General features: G+C 45.0%; 1 protein-coding gene across 2 annotated transcripts in view; it reads right to left on the bottom strand.

The window, feature by feature from the left end:
• Positions 1-7,663: 7,663 nt before the first annotated feature.
• pcdh1b (protocadherin 1b) overlaps positions 7,664-22,848 on the bottom strand; it is a 174,768-nt gene continuing 159,583 nt past the window's right edge. For both annotated transcript variants that reach the window (XM_064325881.1, XM_064325882.1), the window contains exon 5: positions 7,664-15,840. In XM_064325881.1, coding sequence (XP_064181951.1) covers positions 15,449-15,840 — 392 coding nt within the window. In that variant the 3' untranslated portion in view covers positions 7,664-15,448. The remainder of the gene's footprint in view (positions 15,841-22,848) is intronic.

The raw sequence follows: 22,848 nt of genomic DNA, 5'->3' as shown, positions 1-22,848 counted from the left end.
AGAGAGGGGGGAGATAAAGAAAGAGAGAGAGGGAGAGAGAGAGAGAGAGAGAGAGAGATAAAGAAAGAGAGAGAGGGAGGGAGGGAGTGCAGGTATTGTTTGCTCAATCCTGACACCAGAACACTTTCACTCTTTTGGCCTGAGAACAATCTGAGCAGGCTACAGGGACTTAGTATCAATATTTTATCCTGCCGATCAATGGCAAACATTCAAGTCCAATTCCCGTTGATTCGGATCAAATTCATCTGTGATCCTCAGAGAAAAGCGGGGAAGAAATGGGACACAGTGCTGCTGCCCGGAAGGTTTAACAGCTCAGAGACCTGGAAGTTTTGTCTGAACCCCTTACAGTATATGTATTTTTTTTTGTTTCTTCAGTTTTTTTTTTCACAGCTGCAGAGCTAGGTCCAGCTCAGATGCAAAGCCTGCCGTCTGCAGGAAATGTTTATTTGTTTCTGCACAGAAATGCATTCTCTTGCATGAGTAAAGCGCTCTCCCTCGTTTTAAATTCAGGACTAGCGCCGCTGCTAATTTCCGTAGGTTAATGAATGCAGGGCTGAGAGGCACACGCGCGCGTGTGTGTGTGTGTGTGTGTGCGATGCTCACCTCGGGCTGCCGATCAGCTTCGTAGGCGACCATGCGTGAACAACACCCTGGGGAGGGAGATATCAAACCCCAACAAATTATCTCCTGAATAGAAATTATAACATTGCCTTTCTTCATGAACGGATGCTCTGTAGCTAGGCCACTTCTCTTCGGCTGGCAAGTGGCAGACGGCAGCCCTGAGCACAGCTATTCTCTGACAGCTGACACTAGAATGCCTTGAGGTCAAAGGTCAGTCCCCCCCTGAATTTATAGTCCCTGAGGAGACAATCAATTAAAGGACAGAGAGGGCTGCTCTCTGGGGAGCAAAGAATCTTGTTTTAAAATGTGATTGACTATTTTAATTAATTAATGATTTTTATTAAACATATGTGTAAATAAGTTGAAATAAATGATAATCAAAAGGACAAAGCTGACATGTTTCAAATTAAGTATTTTAAAAAAATGTTTATTATTATTATTATTATTATTATTATTATTATGGGACCAATGCATAAGGGCCCTGGCCATTTTATAGAAAAAGGTGATGGTGTTTATGAATGCAATAAAGTGGAAAGCAGTACACATACAGCATGCTCAAAGCTGCTGTCACACATTTAGTTCATCCACAGGAAAAGCACAACGGTACAATATGATTTTTATTTTTTGTTGTTGTGTCACCAAAGAAAGTTCAAGAAAATGGATAAACTCGTAAGAGGCCACAGGTGTCCGAAACAGCGAGGATCATGGGCCGGAGAGTGATGAGAGATTGGATCTGGAGAGCTTCAGTACCCCTCGCGGTAGCGGATGTGGGGAGGAATGAGAGAGTGCGAGTCCGTTGCAGCTCTCTGCCCGCTGAGTGATTGATTCGAGGAGAGCCGGCGAGCTTCACGAGGGGAAGTCAGACGACTAACCAGCGACTGGGACTGCAGTCCCCGGCAACGCGCTCTCACTCACTCACTCACTCACTCACTCAGGCTTCTGCTGACAGCGAAGGAGAGCGGCGCTACCAGGCGACTCGCGGGAATCCGTGCAGAACGCGTCGCAATATAGCGAGCTGCAGCGCTGGGGCCCTCCCCTGCACCACTGACTGACTGACTGACTGACTGACTGAGTGACTGGCTGACTGACTGACTGACCGACCAACCGACCGAATGACTGACTGACAGAATGACTGACTGACTGACTGACTGACTGGCTGAGTAACTGGCTGACTGACTGAGTGAGTGACTGGCTGACTGACTGACTGACTGAGTGAGTGACTGGCTGACTGACTGACTGACTGAGTGAGTGACTGGCTGACTGACTGACTGACTGAGTGAGTGACTGGCTGACTGACTGACTGACTGACTGACTGACTGACTGACTGGCTGAGTAACTGACTGACTGACTGAGTGAGTGACTGGCTGACTGACTGACTGACTGAGTGAGTGACTGGCTGACTGACTGACTGACTGAGTGAGTGACTGGCTGACTGACTGACTGACCGACCAACCGACCAACTGACTGACTGACTGAATGACTGACTGACTGACTGACTGACTGACTGGCTGGCTGACTGACTGACTGACTGACTGACTGACTGACTGACTGACTGACTGACTGACTGACTGACTGACTGACTGACTGACTGACTGGCTGGCTGACTGACTGACTGACTGACTGACTGACCGAATGACTGACTTTATTTACACACGTGCTGCCGGTGCTCCGCTCCACTCCTGGAGATTAACGGGGCAGACTCGAGGAGGAGGAACACAAACAGCGCTGATGAGCTCCTCCGCTCCGGGAACAAAGGCGACACTCCGGCTTGCTTAATTCGGAGAGAGAGCCGCGCCTTTTTTTTTTAGCGGGAAGAGGAGGCAGATGTCTCTTTTCTGTCGGGCCTGAAATCCCGCGTCAAAGCTCTCCACCGCCCTGCTGAACGTAAGTGCTGCGCGAAAACGCGGGCACTCCGCGTGATTATGGGCGCGGGAATCAGCGCAAGCGATCTTCGCTTTAGCGCAACGCAAACGCCGCCCGCAGCTATGTGCTCTCGCCGCCGCGGCGCACCGGGGGCTCCGAGCCGGGAGAACGGCCGACCCCCTCTCAGCAGCGCGACGGGGGGCCGCGGTACGGAAAAAAAACGCACTCCACAAAAGGCCTCCACCCAAACACCGATCGGCATCAAGGACTCCATCCAGAGGAAGCTGTCAACGTCGCGTCGTGTTCCTTTCGCAGACACGTGCTCGGTGAGCGTTTCGTGCGACGTCGTTACAGTGTGAATGCAAGATAACTACCCTAACCGAGCCAAAAATACAAATCCTGAACAAATACAGACGACATCCATAACAAGCGTTTAATACGTTCCTCGTCACAGCCGCTGGAAGATGGCGGCTGTGACGAGGAAGCTAGATCCATCCTAAATAGATAGGGTGTTGAATGGTGATTTTAACTGTTTTTCTGTCCTGAACATCATGGGAAGCTGATTGAATCATTGGGAGGGTGAGTTCCGACAGTCATCATGACTGGGAGAGGTGAGTACCTAGGGAGGGAGAAGGTCGCTCGTCTCACAATAAGATTTGGGAATGCGGACCTTAGAAAGCCGTACCCCATGGTTCGGAGCCTTTACGTTTGGGTCTGGAAATAGGCACTGTAGGCACTGGGGGTGACACAGTGCAGTCACACACGCGGCATATGTAGGTATTCAGCTGGGAGACGGAGCGAATGTACTCTGCGCACAAAACTTTTACCGTTAAAAACCCCTGGATGACGGATCGCATTGCGTAAGACGACTCTACCGTACGACAGCAGTCTACTCGCAGAAAAAAATGGCAAGCGGCGGGGGAGCTTCTAGTTTCCAGACTGAGCCGCGACACGGAAGGAGACACAAGCTCTTCAGTTCCCTGGGGTTTTCAGCTGTGTTTGTGACTGCGTCGTGTTGAAGGCGAGAATGCATCTAAGTCACCATGGCAATGCAGTTCCACAAGCAACAGCACATTCTAAATTCCGATTGTGGTAATATCCCACTCTCTCTCTCTCTCTCTCTCTCCGTGCAGGTGACTTTCAACCACAGAAAACATAATAGGGGATCTAGGAAAACCATGTAAACCGCATGTACTGCTGTAGCTAGCAAACAACAATCTTTTTTTTCTTTTTTCTAAAAAAAAAACACCACAAGATAGCATCAACACCTACTGTTATCTCACATGAAGGATAGCTACTAGGCGTGTCAATTTTGTAAGCTGTACACCCAAGGATGGTGGTGCCTGGCGCATTCATACTGTATGCAAATGGTGCCATTTGCACCTTAAAGCAAATCATCCAGACAAGCTTGTGAGACCATCTTTGCTAGACCATGATATCACCTCACACTACCTTTTTTTGCACTGTTTGAGTTTAAAACCAAAAAAAAAAAAATTCCCAAAATATTCCATTTTTTAAATATTTTTTGTTCATATTTTCATACATGCTATACTATACAATTTAGGTTTTCTCCCTATATTTCCACTGCTTGCTTTCACAATACAGCCTGTCCATTCAAGCAGAAACTTCTTCATTACAGCCTCCCCAGATGTGTACAGACAATGATATGCTCAGGCTTGGGAGAGCTTTGAGAGTTTGAAATTGAAAAATAATCCCAGTTAATCTTTAATGATCACAAGTGATATAAACAGAGAGTATGTATTACTCATAAGCTTTATCTTCCAGTCTTTTGTTGTCTGAATGTGAACTCAGTTCAACAAAGGAGGTCCATCTTGGAACACCGCGACCATCAGAGGCGTTCCTCTACCTGAGCTTTCAATTAGAGAACTGAATAAATCATCCGTCCATCTAATATCTAACCCACTTATTTGTAGTCAGGGTTACAGGGGGATTGAAAAACAGGGGCTGGATCTAATTTTGAACTATGGGGGAAATCGAAGTACCTAAACGAAACTCACACAGACAAAGAGAGAACATGCAAACTCCATGAAGAAACTTAGGACATTCTTGCATTGAGGTGACAGTGCTATCCAAAGCACCATTGTGTCACCCAGCATAACACATTATTAATGCAAATTCATGTACTGCATGCAGGCAAACATCCACATTTAGGGTAAGAACCAAATTAGAAAAAAAGAAGCTTTGAATATGTACAGGGCCAGTTTTGCCTACCCCTGGGTTATGCCAGTGGTACACTCCATAAACCCCCCCTCCCCCTTCTCTTGGGGGAACGCTACGCTCCACAACAGAGGTCTTCGATCCTGGTCCCAGAGATCCTCAGGAACTTATGGGGTTTTTAACATCATAATCAACAACAAATATAGAGCCAAGGAACCGGGAGAGGTGGGTTTTCTGTGTAATCAGCTGCTTCAACTTATCAATTAAGTGTTGAGACCCAAAGGCCCCGTGGTTCTCCACAACCAGCATTGCAGGCCTCTGCCGCACTCTAAAATCTAATGACAGTGTGGAAACAGGGAAGAGCAATTTGCATACATTCAGCGCCACAGATAATTTTCTAATTCATTAGAAAGTTAATTTAGCCAGATCTCCTACTTCACTCTGTGACTCTCCCTTCGAAAGCAATGGGCGTTTCAAGTCACAGCACTCCTTTATCTGAAAACAAATCTAACAATTGTCATACAAACAGAAACAGAATCACATACAGAGACAGGGATGCACACACACACATACGCACACACACACATACACTCATCCCTAGGCATTTTCATCTCAAAACTGTTATTAGACACTTAATTCAGTCACGTCCCAGAGTAAATATTTGTGCAGCGATGCTATTCCATAGTGTCGGTGATAAGAGTAACCCCATTTTGTGAGCAGCCTCTGTTGGCTGTCAAAAGTTTATCTTTCACTTAACTACATTTTCAAAAATATTCACTGACTAACCAGTTTAGAAATGAAACAATATAGCGGCTCCCTACTCTTTTCTCAGCAGCGTGCTGGGACTTCGCAGATTTATACATGGAGACATGAGGGGATGGAGAGGTTTGTTGTCCTGGGTGGGTCATCTGGCCGACTCGGTCCTCTTTACTCCGGACATTTCAAGATGAACTGCGCCACTCTGTTACTGCGGCAACCGCTAAGGAATCTGCCCATGCCGTTTCACAGAAAACCACAGGAGCTGCACAGGAGGTGCATCCTGGGACAGTTCACACCACCATGAGCTAACTGAGCTTTGTGTGACTGGTTGCATCCTTCTGCTGACCCCTTCAGACTGCTGTCCAGCTGTGGTGCTCGTAAAGCATGTGACCATGTGATGTCACATCCTGCTGCGGCCACAGCCCCCCCTTTCCTTTTTTTGTTGTTTGGTGGGGGTGGGGGGCGAGGCATTGATGGAAAGGCAGCCGAAGGGAAGGCCGAATCGCATGGCTAACGCAGAGCTTCAGACGTGCTGTACAGAGCTCCCCTGAGCTGAGCCTTGTAAAAAAAAACAAAAAAAAAAAACCTGTCCCCGGGCTTTAAATCACATGTGTTCATCTGGCTCAGCTTTTCATTTAAGCCAGCAGTCCTTTAACCTCCCGCCCCCACCCCCCCCGCGTTTCCCGTAGCAACACCGATTTCTGATCACCACCAAATAACTAGGCTAACACTTTCAGCCCCATTCCCTGACCCCCGACCCCTGATACCACAGAGAATGAGGGAGCTCGAGAAGCCAGTGATTTCCACTTTTATTCGAGCTTTTCTTCCCACAAAGCTCTGTCGATGACCCAGCAGTTCCCGTGTCTTGGTTAAAGTCACTTTATACTTTTCCCAGCTGTTAGCTCACTTCTATAAAATATAAACAGTCTCAACAAAAAAAAAAGGTATTAAATAAACTGCATTTTAAATGTTTCTCTGTTTAAATGCATTTATGCGTCTCTCCTGAGGAAAATGTTAATTCAAAAAACTGTTGGATGGAAATTCATGGAAGAATTCCAATCATAACCAGGTCCAACTTTATGCACTTCAGGTGATGCAATTAAAATAAGCAATTTCTTATTTTAACAGTACTTCATATTTGTAACTTGCAATCAATAAAATATAACTGAGGAGGATGTAAAACGTTCTTTATGCGCTGATGTGCAGGTGAGGAAATGTAGCTTGCTTCACTGCCACAATCTCTTGCCTTCATTTTAAGAACACCTGGCTAACTCAAAGTCTGTTGCATTCCACGTTAACCCTTATTGACCAATCAGGTCTTTTCTAAATTATGCACCATGGGATTTTCTACAAAGGCCAGAAATTTCATGAATATTTGTCGCACTGCAAAACGTATACTTAGCCAAGTGATGTGAATGAACAAATCTGCATAATGTAATATTTCATTTGTAGACTTTTACTGAGATCAGTTAATGTTTTTTTAAATAAAATAAAAAAACATTTTTGTAGAAAGATCGTCAGCATGATCATCTTCAGACTTGTGCCACTTACTGGCATCATATTACAGGAAAAATGTTGGTATTGAGAAAATGCTAAAATGCATTCATATGTACAGTGTCTTAAAAAAAATGATTCACACTTTTTACAGAAGATTATTGGTTATCGTTCTGGTGAAGTGTGAAGTATCCTCCTTTCGAATGTTGATTGACTCAAGCAAGTTGACCACTAGGATTCTCCTGTACTTTGCTGTATTCACATTCCCAGCCCCCCCCCCCCCCCCCCCACACACACCACTCATGTCCTGACATGCCTTTCAGCCTCCACCAATTATAAATGTTCCAGAATTTGAAATGGCTAGCATCATTCTTGACAGTCGGGAAGGTATTGTCTAGGGTTGGCTAGGCATCGAGCTGTGTTTGGTTTGTACATTTAGACACAAAAAACCTGCCAAATGCCTACAACATGAGTAGCTAATATGACTTGCATTGTATATAGTGTTTATAAATGTATAAGCAAAAATGATGTGCTATGGCACACACTATGCGTTAATGACAACAGATTCCATTGTTGTAGAAGACGCCTACAATGTGAAAATATTCACTTCCCCTTCAGAATTAGTATTACCTGGACAAGCAGCAGCAGCAGCAGCAGTAGTCCTGGCAGCATTAGCGTACCCTGAGGGAGCAAGCAAGTTCTGGATGAATCTCAAGAAATACGATAATAATGTAAGAAAAGCGGCGAATCTTTTCTTAATGTATTTTTATTGTAAAGCTATAAGGAAGGAATAATTACAAGGGACTCTCTTTGATTTGCTCAGCAAAAATAAAAGACCACAATTAGTTTTTTTTTTTTCTTTTTTCAACATGCGAATACTGATCGGAACAAAATGGAACAAGTGGAAATCAAACAAACCAACGACCCATTTCCGTTGAAGCTCACTGTTTGCAAAAAATAAAAAATAAAATAAAAAAAACATTAAAAAATCCAACAAAATAAAAAAAGGTAAACCGTAAAAGAGACAAGAAGCCAGTGAATATAACTACAGTAAACGCATATTAGACTGTCGCATCCACACTGACGGTGAATTCACCCAATCGCACCCTATCAACCCCTACCTTAAAAATATTTTACAATTTTTTCATTTGCCGTTGGATTTCATCATAAGTTTTAAAAAGCTACACTTGCATGTACATAAAACTGTACTGAAAACAAGGCATCACTAGCATGTTTCCTATATAAATATAACCAACATTTAGGCTACAAACTTGTACTTCCTGCAAAGACAAACTTTTCATGGTGGCTGTTTTGTTTTTTATTTTTCTTTCGGTTGTTTTCCCCTGATGTTGGAAAAGCATGGCATGCTAATACATAAGAAAAAAAAAACATCATTTGTTACTTCTAGAGTGTAGGGAAAAGATCTGGAAATTGAGAATGGCAGTCACCCTGTTTGGGAATCTCATTCAATGGGATCCTGAATTTAGCTGCATTACGTGGTGTGGTTTTGTTTCATGACAAAATGGCGTGAGTGGAGGGTTCGAACCCGAAACCACATCTTCATGCTGCTCATCATCGTTGACCATGCTCACAGTAAGCCTTAAAACTGAGACTGTCGGGTATTTTATGAACAGTGTAAAACAATCTTGATGCAAATTACGTGTAATATGCGGATCAGCAGATCCTTTCCCGCACAAAAGGTTGTGAATTGTAAAGTTTTTTTTCTTCTTCTTTTAAAAATACCAACCATGGAAAAAAATTAAAAAATAAACAAAGAAACAGACCACCATGAGTTAACACATTATTATCATTTACAAATCTCAATCCAAGACCTCTTGTAAAAATAGCAATGACCATTTACATTTACATGTTTATAACAGTGTTTTTTTTTCTTCTTTTTGTACTATTAATAAAACAATCACAACAACAGAAAATGTATATATTTATAAAATTGGCTTTTTTTCATGCTGTACTAAGACGGTTACTTCATCTGGATAAGACCCTTAGACTGTGCTCCCATTTCACCCCCCTAATAAACTGATCCACATTGCGCACTTCCTACTAAATTGTGTATAACCATTTATTTCATATGGATGCATTTTCAAATGGGTTTCCTTCATCTACATATACTTCCTGCTAAATAACGAACCTTCGGACATGACACTGAGAGGACGGAACTGTGACTGGTGCCCCACATACCCTGTACATAACCTGCTTGGTTGTTTCATTAAAATGGAAGTGTGTTGAAAGCTATTGCCTTGTGGGAATCTCTGTCCCACCGCACCGAGCGATGTCGTCAAATCGAAATGCCATCCTGGCGACATATTTGCCGAGCAGAATGGCGTCCTCCTGCCTCTGTTTGTACACACGGCAATCCTTACGGTTCTCTTCTAGAAAAATAAACACGAGGGTTGCCAGCTAAAATTAAAAATGTGCTACTGATGGCACGAGTGGCCGGACGTTGCAGAAAGGCCACGTTTCTCTCTGTGACCGAGGGAGAAAGGGGTCTCCATATGAAATATTTCGCCCGTTTCTCGCTCAGCGGGGACCGGGATCCGTTAATATTCTGCGCGGCGAACGCAAGGCAATTGGATTATCTGGGGAAGATCAAGCCAATTTAATCGCTCCTGTTTGCCGTCTCACTTGAGGTGTTTCAAACCCCGAGAAGCGGGGGAGATGGCGAAACGCAGATAAACACACGTGGGCAGGACAAACGCGGGAGAGCGCCCTCGTCACGCGTGTTGTCGTTTCCACGGGACGGTCCTCTCTCCCGCGTTTGCCGTCGTTTCGCGGATTTGTCAGGGGCGAAGCCGCCATGCAAATGCGTGCTGCCATTTTTTTTTTTTTTTTCGAAAAGGCGAAAAACAAACAAACCAACCGAAAAAAAAATACAATTACAGTATGAAAATTGCTTTACTCCAAAAATCAACAGGATGCTATTACAGTGGTCCGTGGTGCTGAGATTTCATCGGCGGTATCTGTGACAGCTCTTCGCCGGGGAATAGCAGGAAGCGGTCCCCAGGGACGGAGAGCCACCGCGACTGTCACTGCTCGTATGTGTTCATACAGCCCAGGTATGCCAGTCTTATCATGCTGCCCCACAATGCATCGCAATGATGATTTACAGCGATGGGCTTCGGTCACTTAATGCAGATTAACATGGAAAACATTACACTAACCCCCTGGCATCCGGTCTGTACATTCACACACACACACACACACACACACACACACGCGCGTACCCACGGCCTTGGGTTTTATTTCACTGTAAATCGGCTCTGTTCAGTCGGCACCATTATCAAGGCCATGGGCGGTCCTGGCTTGTTTGACGGACAGGCTTGAGGCTTCGGGAGCGAAAGGCTGACAGAGAGACCGGAGGAGGAGGGATGCAGGGAGATACACAGAGGAGGTGTGAACCCACCCACCCGCTGATTCACGGTCACCCTGTCCCAGCCCGAAGCGGGGTGGCGACATTTTTGGGCTAGGGCGGGGTTTGTGGGGTCAGTCCGAGGGTGGAGCCCCATCTACGGAACCGTTCGTCATCGCCTTTCGTCCCTCCTCCTCCTCGGTCCGTGGCCGGAGTGGTTTCCCGCGGTTTTGGCGAGGGGTTTTACCGGCGGTGGCAACTTCGGGGGCGGAGCTATCTCGCCCGCCCCTAACGACGCAGATAAACAAGGCCGGGGGGGAGGCCCAAGGTCACGGTGAGGGAGAGGGAGAGTGGAGACCCTGTCAGTAAGAGGAATGACCTGTTTCCTTTTCTGTAGCCCTGGAGGGAATTACAAAAGAAAAGAAGAAAAAGACCTGCCATTCGATCCTGCCATTGTCAACGAATGATCCCAGTGTCCATTAAAGCATTAAAAAAAAAACTTAAAAAAAACCTGAAAGTACCAAAAAGCCATCAACGGCAGACCCTACTATTAGCAATTCAATTTAAAAAATCCTCTCAGATATGCATAACCAACTGTTTTTTAAGTGTTTGCTAATTTCTTTAGCAAGCCACCAATTTCCAGGGTGATTTATATAACTCATTTGTTAGTTAGTCCATTTAAACAGAGGGATGTTTACTTTGTGTTATTTGTTAAAAACCTAATGGCATTGCCCCAGCGGGGAGTTTAACCTGTAACTATTGGTTGAGTCCAAAATATAAATCTAACTCTATAACCACCATGCCATTTTTGGGGAAATGAAAAGATCGTTCAGCTTTGCAAAATGGATAATATGTAATGCGATAGGTAATGTGTCCAAATGTATCAGACAGACTGAATATATTAGATTCCTTCACTCCAGATGAGTGGGAGAATGTGCCAATTCAAAAGCCAATGTAATTTTGGGATGAATGCCCACTTTGGGAAACAAACCCAATTCTTTTCCAATAATCCAGATTATGACATCACTGTGGAAGGGTTCACTTTAGTCTGTGGACTGCCCATTCCCAGTGGACACATTACTGCACTTTCAAATACGGAGAAGACCTCTTATAATGCACCCCAGTTAATACAGAACCCATGCAAGCCGTGAAAGTTATCCAGGAAATGAATTTAAATTTAATTCATGCATTGAAAAATACCCGCGTTGCTCTACGGAAATATTTTAATTCATGAATTGAATTTCAATTAATTTCCTGCTCCACTGAATTAAATTTGAACTGATTCCAAATGCCGGAATTAGCGGACAGTCCGTGACTCAGAGTGGACTCCAGTGGCCGTGCAGCACAAATGAGGTGAAATAATAAAAGTGAAACTGTTTTAAAGTTGTATTAAAAATGCAAGACCTGAGACACCCTGTGACCTGCTCTTGATCGGCTGAATTGTGAGCCTGTTACTGTTAACGGAGCCTCAGGAATACTTGTGACCCGAGGTCCTCGCTGAAAATCTTTTGTCGATACGGCGCCACATTATCATTCCACAATGACTAAAGGTGCCACATGTACGTAACCAGGACACCCACCCCACCTTCACCGCAATGAAAACAGCTGATGATGAATTGTGAAGAACGGTAGTTGATTTCCTGGTGTCAGGCAGGGCTGGCTTTGCAAGGCCCACAGAGAATTCAGAGCCCTCTGAAGGCTACTGTGGAAATGGAGTCGGCTTAAATGCAATTACAGTGGATTATGTTTTTTTTTTTTTTTTGCCATATTTTATCATGGCCATTAAATGGCTTTGACTATATAAGAATGTCATTTTTTAATCTCTCTGGCTGGACATATAATTGGTTTATTGTAATTAATTGTTCCTATAATGAGCACAGGACTTGTGGCCTTAAATTAATAGTCAGGACAATTCTTTTTTCAACCAAACATAATTCTTAATGCTCTTCTCCGAGTGGAGAATGTTGCATGTAGTGCACTTCTCCAAGTGGAGAATGTTGGATGTAGTGCACTTCTCCAAGTGGAGAATGTTGCATGTAGTGCACTTCTCCAAGTGGAGACATCTGCATGAAGTGTACTGAGAGACAATGCATTGTGCACTGAAAATGTATTGGTGGACAGCATTCCTATTAGGGGACTCTCAAACCATCCATTTGTCTTTTGACAAGTTAATGTGATTCAATCTCGTGATTCCTGACTGTGGCACTCTATTCTGTCAGCTCAAGAGTGCTTAAATGACACAGTAAATGACATTCTTCTTTTTTTTTAAAGATTTACACCTATCAAACTGCGTGCATGAATGGTTAAAATTGTATTCTACAATATAGGCCAAAATGGCGGCTAAACAACCATGCTAGGAAAATGGATGATGAGTGACACTTTAACATAAAATTATGAACAAATGAATGCTGGAGAGACAGGTTCTTTTGTTGAACTTTTTTTTTTTCCCCCCCAGTGTTGCAGCCGATGGTTCTGCAAAGAAATTCGGTGACTCTCGTTCTCCCTTCGGAGTCTCCAAAATGATTTGATAAAATAAACATGACCAAAACAACAGACTTACGAAATTTCAGAAGCGAAATAATCAATAAAAAACACATTGTGAATGCATGAACACGAAAGGATTCGCACAGTAAAATAAACCCCTGGTTTGGGAAAAAGGGGGGGGGGTGACTTTGCCTGCTTAGTTACATGGCCCTGGCCACAAGAAAGTAAACAAATAAACAAAAGCGCAAACGTGGCTGTTTGCATGGGGCAGTTTTTTTTCTCCTTTTTTTCTGCAGGATATGCGGCGTGCCTGCCGGTGCAGTGAGTGCCGTCACAGCGCACGGGGCTATTTTCTCCAGCTTCCATTAATCCCATTACGGCTGACACGTTTTTGCCACAGGTGAAATTCCATTACTGTCGCCGGGCTATTAATATAACGCTCAAAATTAACTTTAAACCACAAACCCCCCTCCCGTTTTAGATGTGAAATTATCACCATTAATGAAGAGACCCTGGAGGTGTAATTAGTGCAATATTTCTGCAACCTGTCTCGCGTAAAAGCATCGGAGTGCATCTGTCTCACTACCGGACAGTGTCATTCCCTTGCCCTCATAGTAAGCACACAGGAGAACTATGGAACAAAGATGGATCAGGCTTCCACACCAATGCCCCCCCCCCCTCCCCCTGTCCCCCCTGTCAATCAAGCCCCCTTGTCCCTCCCCTTCCTGTCCTACATCTACATCCAGGCCTATTATATATGTTTTTGGTTGTGCAGCACTCATCATACTGACTGCCCTTAGAACGCAGCGGAGTGAAGCACGTCGGTAATTATGCAGATGATATGAAAATGCATACAGTGGGGCACACAAGCGTGAGAGCTAGCTGTCGGTCTTCGGGCCATGAGCACGGTCATGACTTTGCACCCGTCCCGCAGTCCAGGGGGGAGGCTCCAGTGATCGGACAGTTCCGGGTCGTCTGGGTCTGCTTGGGCCCAGTCCAGGTCGACTAAGTTCCGCGTGCGGACCACTCAGGTCCGATGGACGCCTGAATTCACCCAGCTCAGAGTCAATGTGGTCCAGTGGTTGGACCCCATAAGGCTGAATGAGTCCTGCATTTGGATCACCCTTAGTTGACCAAGTCCTGCGTTTGGACCAGTCATAGTCTACCATATCCTGTGTACAGTATGGTCCGGTCAGCATGATCAAGTCCTGCTTTTGGATAAGTCTAAGGTCAACAAAGTCCTGCCTTGCATTTGTCACCACACATTGTGACCACCATTTTGATCACTTGGGGTCGACCGAGTCCTGGATTTAGTGTTTTGGCCGTTAACTGCGTCAGGTGATGTGGGATACAGTGAGCTGCGATGCTGTGGCAGGTAGGCTTGGTCTTCTCAATGTCCTGTAGTCTCCTCCAGTGAATTAGAGCCTCAGAGTGTGGTCTCCTCTATGGAGTCTAAAAAAAGGGGAGGATGAAGATCAAGTGTAGAGGTGGCATACCATCTATAGGGGCGTGGTCTGGTTGATGGGGGTGTGGCCTTATGTGTGGGGCGTCGTCCCTCTGTGAGGTGGCAAGGAGCAAAATGAAGAGGTGGAGTAGCACCAATATGTGTCAACAGTGGGGCTCTCCAGAACACAGACACCTCAAAATGTTTACAGGTCACTGCCTTTTTTTTTCTTTTTCTTTTTTTTTTTTTGCTTGTCCTTTCTTTTTCCCCCACATAAAACCAATTATAGATGGGAAACCAAGAGGTGGGCTTTCTTCCCCGGGTTTTCGGAGAATTGTGTGGCAGCAAAAAAGAGTGATTCAAGAATCCATCCCCTCCTTCCTGCGTTCCTGTAAGCCGTTCCACCCCCCCTTTGTGAGGGGAAACAGCACTTTGCTAACACAAAGTTCCACATCACCGTAAACATCAAGGACAACAGAAAAAAGAGTTTTGAAGCTCTTTAGAGTGGTCCTCGGAAAGCAGGCCATAGACGGCATGCCATCCAGGGTATTTACAGTACTGTACAGTAATAAAAAATGTCTTGGTTGTATTGATGATCGATGTCGGGGCTGTACGGCCGTGTAGAAAGACTTGCTGTTGGGTGGAGGTGTAGATTCTTAGGTCGATGTGTTGATGTGTTCTGTACCTCACAAAACATCAGTTTCAGCACAGCAGTATTGATTGTAGCTTTGGAGTTCCTGGAATTGGCAGGCCACATCAATCGCTTCCAAACCAAACGAAAAGAAACAAAAAGAATAGTAATGTCCTTTTATATTTCTATTTATATATAATATATATACAATCTTTTTGATTGTTTTCAGTTTCGGCTGTAACGGCATTGCCCTAACGTTTAAAAAGGAAACGGAAAAGAAAAATAAAACGTATTAAAAAGAATTCCATCAAATGCTTACAGTATTTAAACAAAACCATGGTTTACATTCCTTCAGTTAGCGGTTTTGTTTGTTTTTTCTTCATTTAATTTTTTACTAATCTTTCTTTTTTTTTTTGGATTCTAAAGCGTTGTCTTGGTTACAAAAAAAAGCGAGTGGTACGCTGTGGCTTGTCTCCGACAGCCCAGCAAACAGGCACGGGGGGGGGGGGGGGGGGGTCAGGTGTGGCTTGGACGGGGGGGGGGGGGAGGTGGGGGGCGGGGCATTTGAGGGGCAGAGGGAGGGAGGGAGGGAGGGAGGGGTGTGTCTTCACAGGTAGATTTCTCTCTTGGAGGCCTGGCTGGAGGGCGAGGTGGCGGACGGGAACTCCGAGGTCTGGTTGAGGGGGATCTCCTCCAGTGGGCAGTCCTTGCCCGGCTCGTGACTGCTGCCGCCGGAGTAGGCACTGTAGGGGGGCAGGAACCGGATGTTGGCCACCTTGTTGTTGCTCCGCTCCTCGACCAGTTTGGGGCTCCCGCCGGTCAGCCGCTCCTGGCCCTCTCTCTCCTGGTAAGGCACGAAGGTGGAGAGCTTCGGGGCGTTCTTGGTCTTGCGGTTCGGCGAGGGCTGCCCCGGCATCCAGCAGGCGTCAGAGTGGCCGAACTCCGTGCACTCCCGCGTGCAGTTCCCCGTCATAGCCACGTCAGGCAAAGGTCTGAGATCTGGAGAAACATCAAAGGGAGACACGGCGGCCATTTTAGTGCTCGGTGGAAACTGAGATGCCCAAACGTCTCATACAAAGCACTTAGAAGACGTACACTATATGACCAAAAGTATCTGGACACCCCTTTGTCTGGGGCTGTTTTTCATGGTTTGGGCTGGCCCCTTAGTTCCAGGGACGGCAAATCTTAATGCTAGACCGTAGAATCGCATTCTAGACAATTCTGTGCCTCCCCAACAGTTTAGGGACGGCCCTTTCCTGTTCCAACATTTCAGCATCAACAATTCCCCCAGGCACACATATAGAAATGGTGTTGTCCAGAACAGTGTGGAAGAACTTGCCTGGCCTGCACAGAGCCCTGACCTCAACCCCATCCCACACCTTTGGGATCAATTGGAAAGCCAATTGTGCCTGACCTCTCTAATGCTCTTCTGGATGAATGGAAGCAATTCCCTGCAGCACTGCTACAACAACTAGTATAAAGCCTTCCCAGAAGAGTGGAGGTTGTTATAGCAGCAAAGGGTGGACCAACTCCATATTAATGCCCATAATTTTGTATGAGATGTTGGATGTCAGGTGCCCACATAGTTTTGGCCATGTAGCCTATTTTAGACACATTTTATTTCAACTACGCTGTTCTGCTCCTAAATCATATTTCATCTTTTAAATATTTTTTTTAATTCTGATTTTAAGCAAGCAATGTAATTTCCTTTAATAGAATTCTTAATTTCTAATTTGTAACAATTAATAGTAAGGCAATTTAGGAATGTCTAAATGCAATTTCCGTAGTTTTATTTCTTAAATTATGTAAATTGCTTATTTAATTTCTTGTATGCAGGCAACTTCACCTGAAGTTCCCCCTGGAAAATAAAGTTATTCTATTCTATATTCTTTTCTATTCTATCTGGAAACATGCAATGCTGTTTTTGCTTGACTTTTCTGTAGCTACCATCTAACGAGCATCTAAAGTACCATCATGTTTGGAGTGTGTACAAGAGCCATTGGCCGGACATGTATCCAGTTAATGAAAAAAGAGTGTAGAACAGAAGGTGACTTTGAACACCAAAGAGGGGCATATGTTATCCGTGTCATAAAAATAGCAGAATAAATGTTACTTTGAATGGGTAGAACTCTTTTTCATTTACCTCCCCAGCATATTCTGTTTGTATTTATTATTTTTTTTTACCTCCTTTTGCCTTGTGAAACTAAATTGAATAAATAAAATGAAATCAAATATTTCAATCTGATCAACTGCTATCATCACTCAATGGGATTGGATACCTTTCTTTTTTTAAGTAAATTCTACAAAAAATCTAAAATCAAAGGCATAATCCAAGGAAGCAGTAAGCAAATCTGATGCTGGAGTATGAACTCCCGATCAGTGGATGGTGAGATGTATTTCTCAAATGGTCATAGGTGTGTTTGAATTATTGTAAATTTTTTTTCAGAATGATCAGTATTTATATCAAACTTTGCAATAAAGTAAAATAAAGAAAAATGGCTGATAGTCCAAACATTGCTGGCGTAGGCACATCGCAGGCCATAAATCTTACCAAAGTATTTAAAATGACAAGAAATCTCCCAGGCTTCTGTAAGGAATACAGATGGAGTATTCACTGCAAATATCATTTTCATAGGTCACATTACAATTTTTAAATTCCATATATGTAATCTTTTTTGTGCTTGGAAATCGGCTCCTCAAACAGTCCTTAGCCCTGGATGTCCCATAAATCTGTCTGTCTGACGGCACAGTGATTCGAGCCGCTGCTTGAAAAGAGTCACAGGATAAAATCTGACCGAGGGGCATATTTAATTTGAAGTTTTTAAATCAGAAATTAAACCACGAAACTCCTTCTGAAGCTGCAGGAACACCGCTTCTCTTTGGGACATATTGCTTGTGCTTGGTCCCCGCTGTTCCCTTGACTGCAGGGACGTTTTTTAGGGTGCTGCGCTACTTCAGGCTTCGACGCGGGGGGGGGGGCGGTGAAGAAGCAGTCCGACCTGCGACGGCATTACCCCGAGTGCGGTATGTTTGCGTTGCTCCACCCTCCGACATAGACCAGCGATTTCTGAACCTCGATATCGCTGCCGTTTCAAATCTGTGCCATTTCACAGGTGGACTACCATAGCCACGGGATCGCTAAATACTTATTTTGCAATAGCTACATTAAGGAATTGCTACATGTTGTGGATACCAATTATGCCTTTTTTATGCAAACATAACTCAATTTTAATTCAATGGATCCCGACACAAGACCCTTCATTGGTCATTTTGAGACACGCGTGCTTTTTATACTTTCATGTCTGGTGAAATTAGATGAGACCTCAAAATTCAGAAATTCTGTTGAATAGTTGTGCACAGACTTAAGTGATGGGAATTCCAGAGAGAGGCAGTGATCACCCTGTGAGGAGGTTTAAGGCTGGCTTTGTGCATTACTCAGTCTGATTTTCATGAAGCATGCTCACTACTTCCCAGCAAAAAGAGACTTCACGTATAACATCACATGCAGCGAACGCACATGTCACGGGGGCGTTTTGTTAAGTGCGGAGTGGGTGTATGTTGGGGGGGGGATGGCGTAATTTTCAATGTCATTCAAATGAATTCCAATTTCAATTAAGTTCAGCGTGCAGTCGTTGCTTTTGTCGCCCACATTAAATAAACAAACTTATGTTTCAGGGATTGAGGAATGTCATTTCGTCGCACATAACACAATAACATACAAAGGTTACCAGCTAGATTAAAACACACAGGAGGCAAAGGAAGTCAAAAGTAGAGAAGCAGTTAATTGAAGCCAGAGAAACAATTACGCACTGTTTCCTCAAACAATAAACATGATAACGGAAAACCCAGCACAGCCTGTTTCAGCCACCTCTATATGGAAAAAGCGCTTAATCTCAGGAGCTTTGTTTCCGTGCCACGGCATGTGCAGAAACATTCTTTTTTTGCTCATGGGTTTTTGTTTTTCTGTAACGCTCGGAAAAGGGAAATTATTTTGGCGACACGTGTTACTCCGTATGCCTCAGCTTGGCGCAAAATTTAAATTCACCACGCAGGAGGGCGTCTTCGTCCTTTGGCAAATTCTCCCTTCCAGTTTTGAGAATGACGGGCACGCATGTAAGGAGATTCTGAAGCCGCTCTTGCATTTCAACCACTCTGCCTCCCTTGACCAGAATTATAGAGCATATTAATGCAGTTTCAGTCATGCACATGCAATAAAAAGCTGTTATACTGAAACATCTATGCACCTCAGATATTTTATTTCAGTTTATGGAAGAGCACCAGCAGCATTATATCGATAGCGTCTATTATCTATTAACTATTAATGAGCTATTAATGGTTACAAGATATATTTACGACCTATATTAACCCCCGGCTCCCACATCCATCATCGTCTGTTCGCCGTGAAGATTCCGAGAGAAACGATGAGCCCTGTTTTTTTTTTTTTTTTGTTTTTGTTTTTTTCCCCCGACGAGCAGCCTGGGCTCCTTGTACATGGAAGAGAACTCTCGGAAGAAACATCATTCCTCTCTTTCACTTCAGATGAGTAAACGTTTTCACCGAAGCGTGCCCTAAACCCAGCGGCCTTGTCCATCGCAGAGATCCTGCCAATCGCGGACGCGTGGAAGTTAGAAGGTCACGTTGCTCATGATCGGGCGGTGGACTTAATTGGCTCTCGTTTGCAGCTATGCTAATTGGCCGCTTCCTTTCAAGGAAAGGTGGGGCTCTGTGTGTTTGTGCTGCTACAACAGCAAGGTTCACATTAATGAGAATAGGCCAGAGTAACCTATGGCTTTGCCCCTCAGCCCAGCAGCCGAAATTAGCCTCAACCCTGTCCCCACCCCTTAAAACTGGTGACCCAAAAGCCTGTCAACCACAACCTCATCCCTTACACCAGGGGAGCAAATGTCTTTCAACCCCGACACCACCCCATAAACGTAACCGTGTTTAAAAATGCACAACAGCCAGACTTTCACCTCTATATCCCTTAGCCAGGAATCACTGCCTTCCTGTGTACAGCGCCACCTACAGGCGTAAACAGGCCTTGGACAACCCGATCTGGATGAGCGTAGGCCAGTGTTATGTACAATGGGTGTACACACACACAAAATTACATTTGCATATTTACATTTACATACGCTGCACACACACACACACACACACACACATCTGTACACAGACACACAAACACAGACACACGCACATCTGAACACAGACAAACACACACACACACATCTGTACAGACAAACACACACACACACATCTGTACACAGACACACACAGACACACACATCTGTACACAGACACATAGACACACACACACATCTGTACACACACACACACACACACAGGCACACACAGACAACAGGAAGGCCGCAGCTGCTTATCCCACTCTGCTGGCAGTGGACCGTAATGTGGTCCTTCACCCCAAGAGGGCTAATTGCAGCCTTTGTCGAGGGACTTCATTATATGTGTCACCTGTATTAATGACATCACACCCAAAAGCCATGTGAACGAGACATATCCCTTTCTAGGGAGTTCCAGGGAGGGACTCTCATTTTAGGGGTGGGGGGGGGGGGCGTTACGATTGGGCCCTTGGGATACATGTGACCATCCACACGTGTAATTCTATACCACAAAAAAAAAAAAAAACGTGTTCCTATTGTAACTGTACTTGGGAAAAACAGGACAAGCACATAAACGCATGCGCCTGCACTGCGCCCTCGGACCACATGGAGAGCTTCGACGGTGGACCACACGCGCTTAACTCCTGAGCAGAAAACAATGCCGTGTGCTATCAGCATAAAGGCTGGCCTCTAACGTTAGGGGGATTTACATTAGTGCCATTGTGAAGGCGTCTTTGTGAGCTTAGCAGGATATTTTTACATTCGGTACAACACAAGTGATTTCGCAAACACTTACCCTATTGTATTTGCGCAGCGTGAATGCTAGCAACGTCAGCCATCCCTGTTGACCGTTAATGGCATTGTTGTTCCTCCCGGTTGCCGGATCCCCAATTCACTCCCATTTATTTTTGGTTATCTCACCAAAATTAATAGTTTTAAAGCACAAAGTAACTACAGAGGATAATGGATCAATAGAAATGAGTACTGACATCAAACGGCCTCTGTTTTTTTTGAGCTGATAAGCCATAGGTGTGCTATAAATAGAGGAACTATTTTCAGACTGGCTACTGTGTAGAAATACAGCAAGCCATGATCAGATTTTTTAATGTATGCGCCCATGTGAATATGTTATTGCGTGCAAGGACACATCACTTTGTTGAAATAACAAGACTTTTTCAAGGTTTTCTTTTTCATTTATAAGGCAATAAAACATCTATAATGCATCAGATATTCAAAGAAACAGACCATTTGATTAGCACTCTCTTTTATCAATCCATTATCCTCCGTAGTTAGTTTTTGCTTTAAAACTATTTATTTCGACGAGGTCATAAAAATGGATGGTAGTGAACAGGGAGCCGGACAACTGGGCAGAAAGGCAATGGCATTAATGTTCAGCAAAGACAGCGCCTGTTGCTGTTGTTCACACTATGCAAATGAAACGGAGTAAGCTTCGCAAAATTACTTGTGCTATACCAAAGTGAAACATGCCTTTAACAAGCAATAGTCGCTACAAACGTAGCATCCCCAAATTTCACCAGGAGGCATGTTTGGTGAAGCAAGACCCGCCACTACCGTCATCTGAGGAGGCAAGCCCAATTTCCTTCTCGCCTTCCAGTTCAAAAGGCTGCTGGGCTCTCCAAAATGAAAATAAAAAACGAAAAAATGATGAGAATAATAATAATAAACAATCACTGGGTGAACTCGACCGGTTATCAGGACCCGTGAACCCTTCGCTTTGAAGGTGCTACCGAAACCTGAACCGAAACCCCCCCCCCCCCCTTCCTCAGAGCAGCGGTGAGGATCCAGAGCGTGGGCCCGTTCGCGTCACACCCCCCCCGCCCCCCCCATCAGAGGCGGATGAAAGATGAACCGCGCGCGGCGAAAGGAGGGGGGGGCGGAATCTGTGTTCAAGGTTAGCCTATTAGGCTGAAGAGGCTTTCTAAGTGCCTGGGCCTGGCGTTCCTTTATTTAACAACCTTATCTCCGCTTTCAAGTTCCAGTTAACCTCGGGGGCTCCGTCTCCCCCACGTGTAACGGTAGCACAGGACTCCTGGTTTTTTTATTTATATTCCCCTCCGTCTTCTTCTCTAAGCTAATTAGATTTCTGCGGGGCTTGCCGGGAAATATGTCAGGGTAACAAAACGGAAATAATTCGGAGATTGCTATCTGACATTTCCCACTGTCGTCGTCCTGCGCAAAGCGGGAAAAGTGAGCGAGCTCTTTCTCTCTTTCGCGAACAAGATTCCCCCCCCCCCGCCCCGTTCACGCTTTTTTCTTTTTCTCCCCCGCAGGCGATAGAAACTGAATCATGGGAAGTCAGGGATCCGTATTTAAAAAAAAAAAAAAATTTTTAAGAAACATGAACAAGTTTAGTAGCGTAGCGGTTCAAATGCGTACATTACTGTTTAAAGTGGAGACGGGGACCGCTCAAGATGAGACGGATTTCCCTTTTAAGAGGACAGGAAAAGAAGCGAATCAGTCGTCACAAGTCGGCGTGCGTAATCATGCCCTCGTGCGTAATCGTGCGGCGACCGCGGCGGCGGCGCGAGCGCAAGCAAATTCGCCGTGAGCTCCGCCTTTAAAGCGCGAAGCCTGGATTCAGCGGAGCGCGTCGCCGCGTTACCTGTCGCTCTTTTGAGTCGCAGCAGGGTGTGACGCCCGGGCTGTGATCACAACACTGCCTCTTTAGGGGGAGGGGGGAGGGGGGGAGTGTGGGGGCGTACAGGGCTCCCATGGCACACCGCTTTAATTCAGAATGCTCCACCCTACCCCCCCCACCCCCCCACCCCCCACTGATACTGCATTAATACAGACTCTCACAGCCTGAGTCCACACCATCGGGCACAGCATTAATACAGACTCCACCCAACTGCTCGCACCCACA

Source organism: Anguilla rostrata, chromosome 3 (genome assembly GCF_018555375.3).
Source record: "Anguilla rostrata isolate EN2019 chromosome 3, ASM1855537v3, whole genome shotgun sequence".
NCBI classification, from domain to species: domain Eukaryota; kingdom Metazoa; phylum Chordata; class Actinopteri; order Anguilliformes; family Anguillidae; genus Anguilla; species Anguilla rostrata.
The sequence above is the reverse complement of the archived record's forward strand: the minus strand, read 5'-3'. Positions and strand labels throughout refer to the sequence as shown.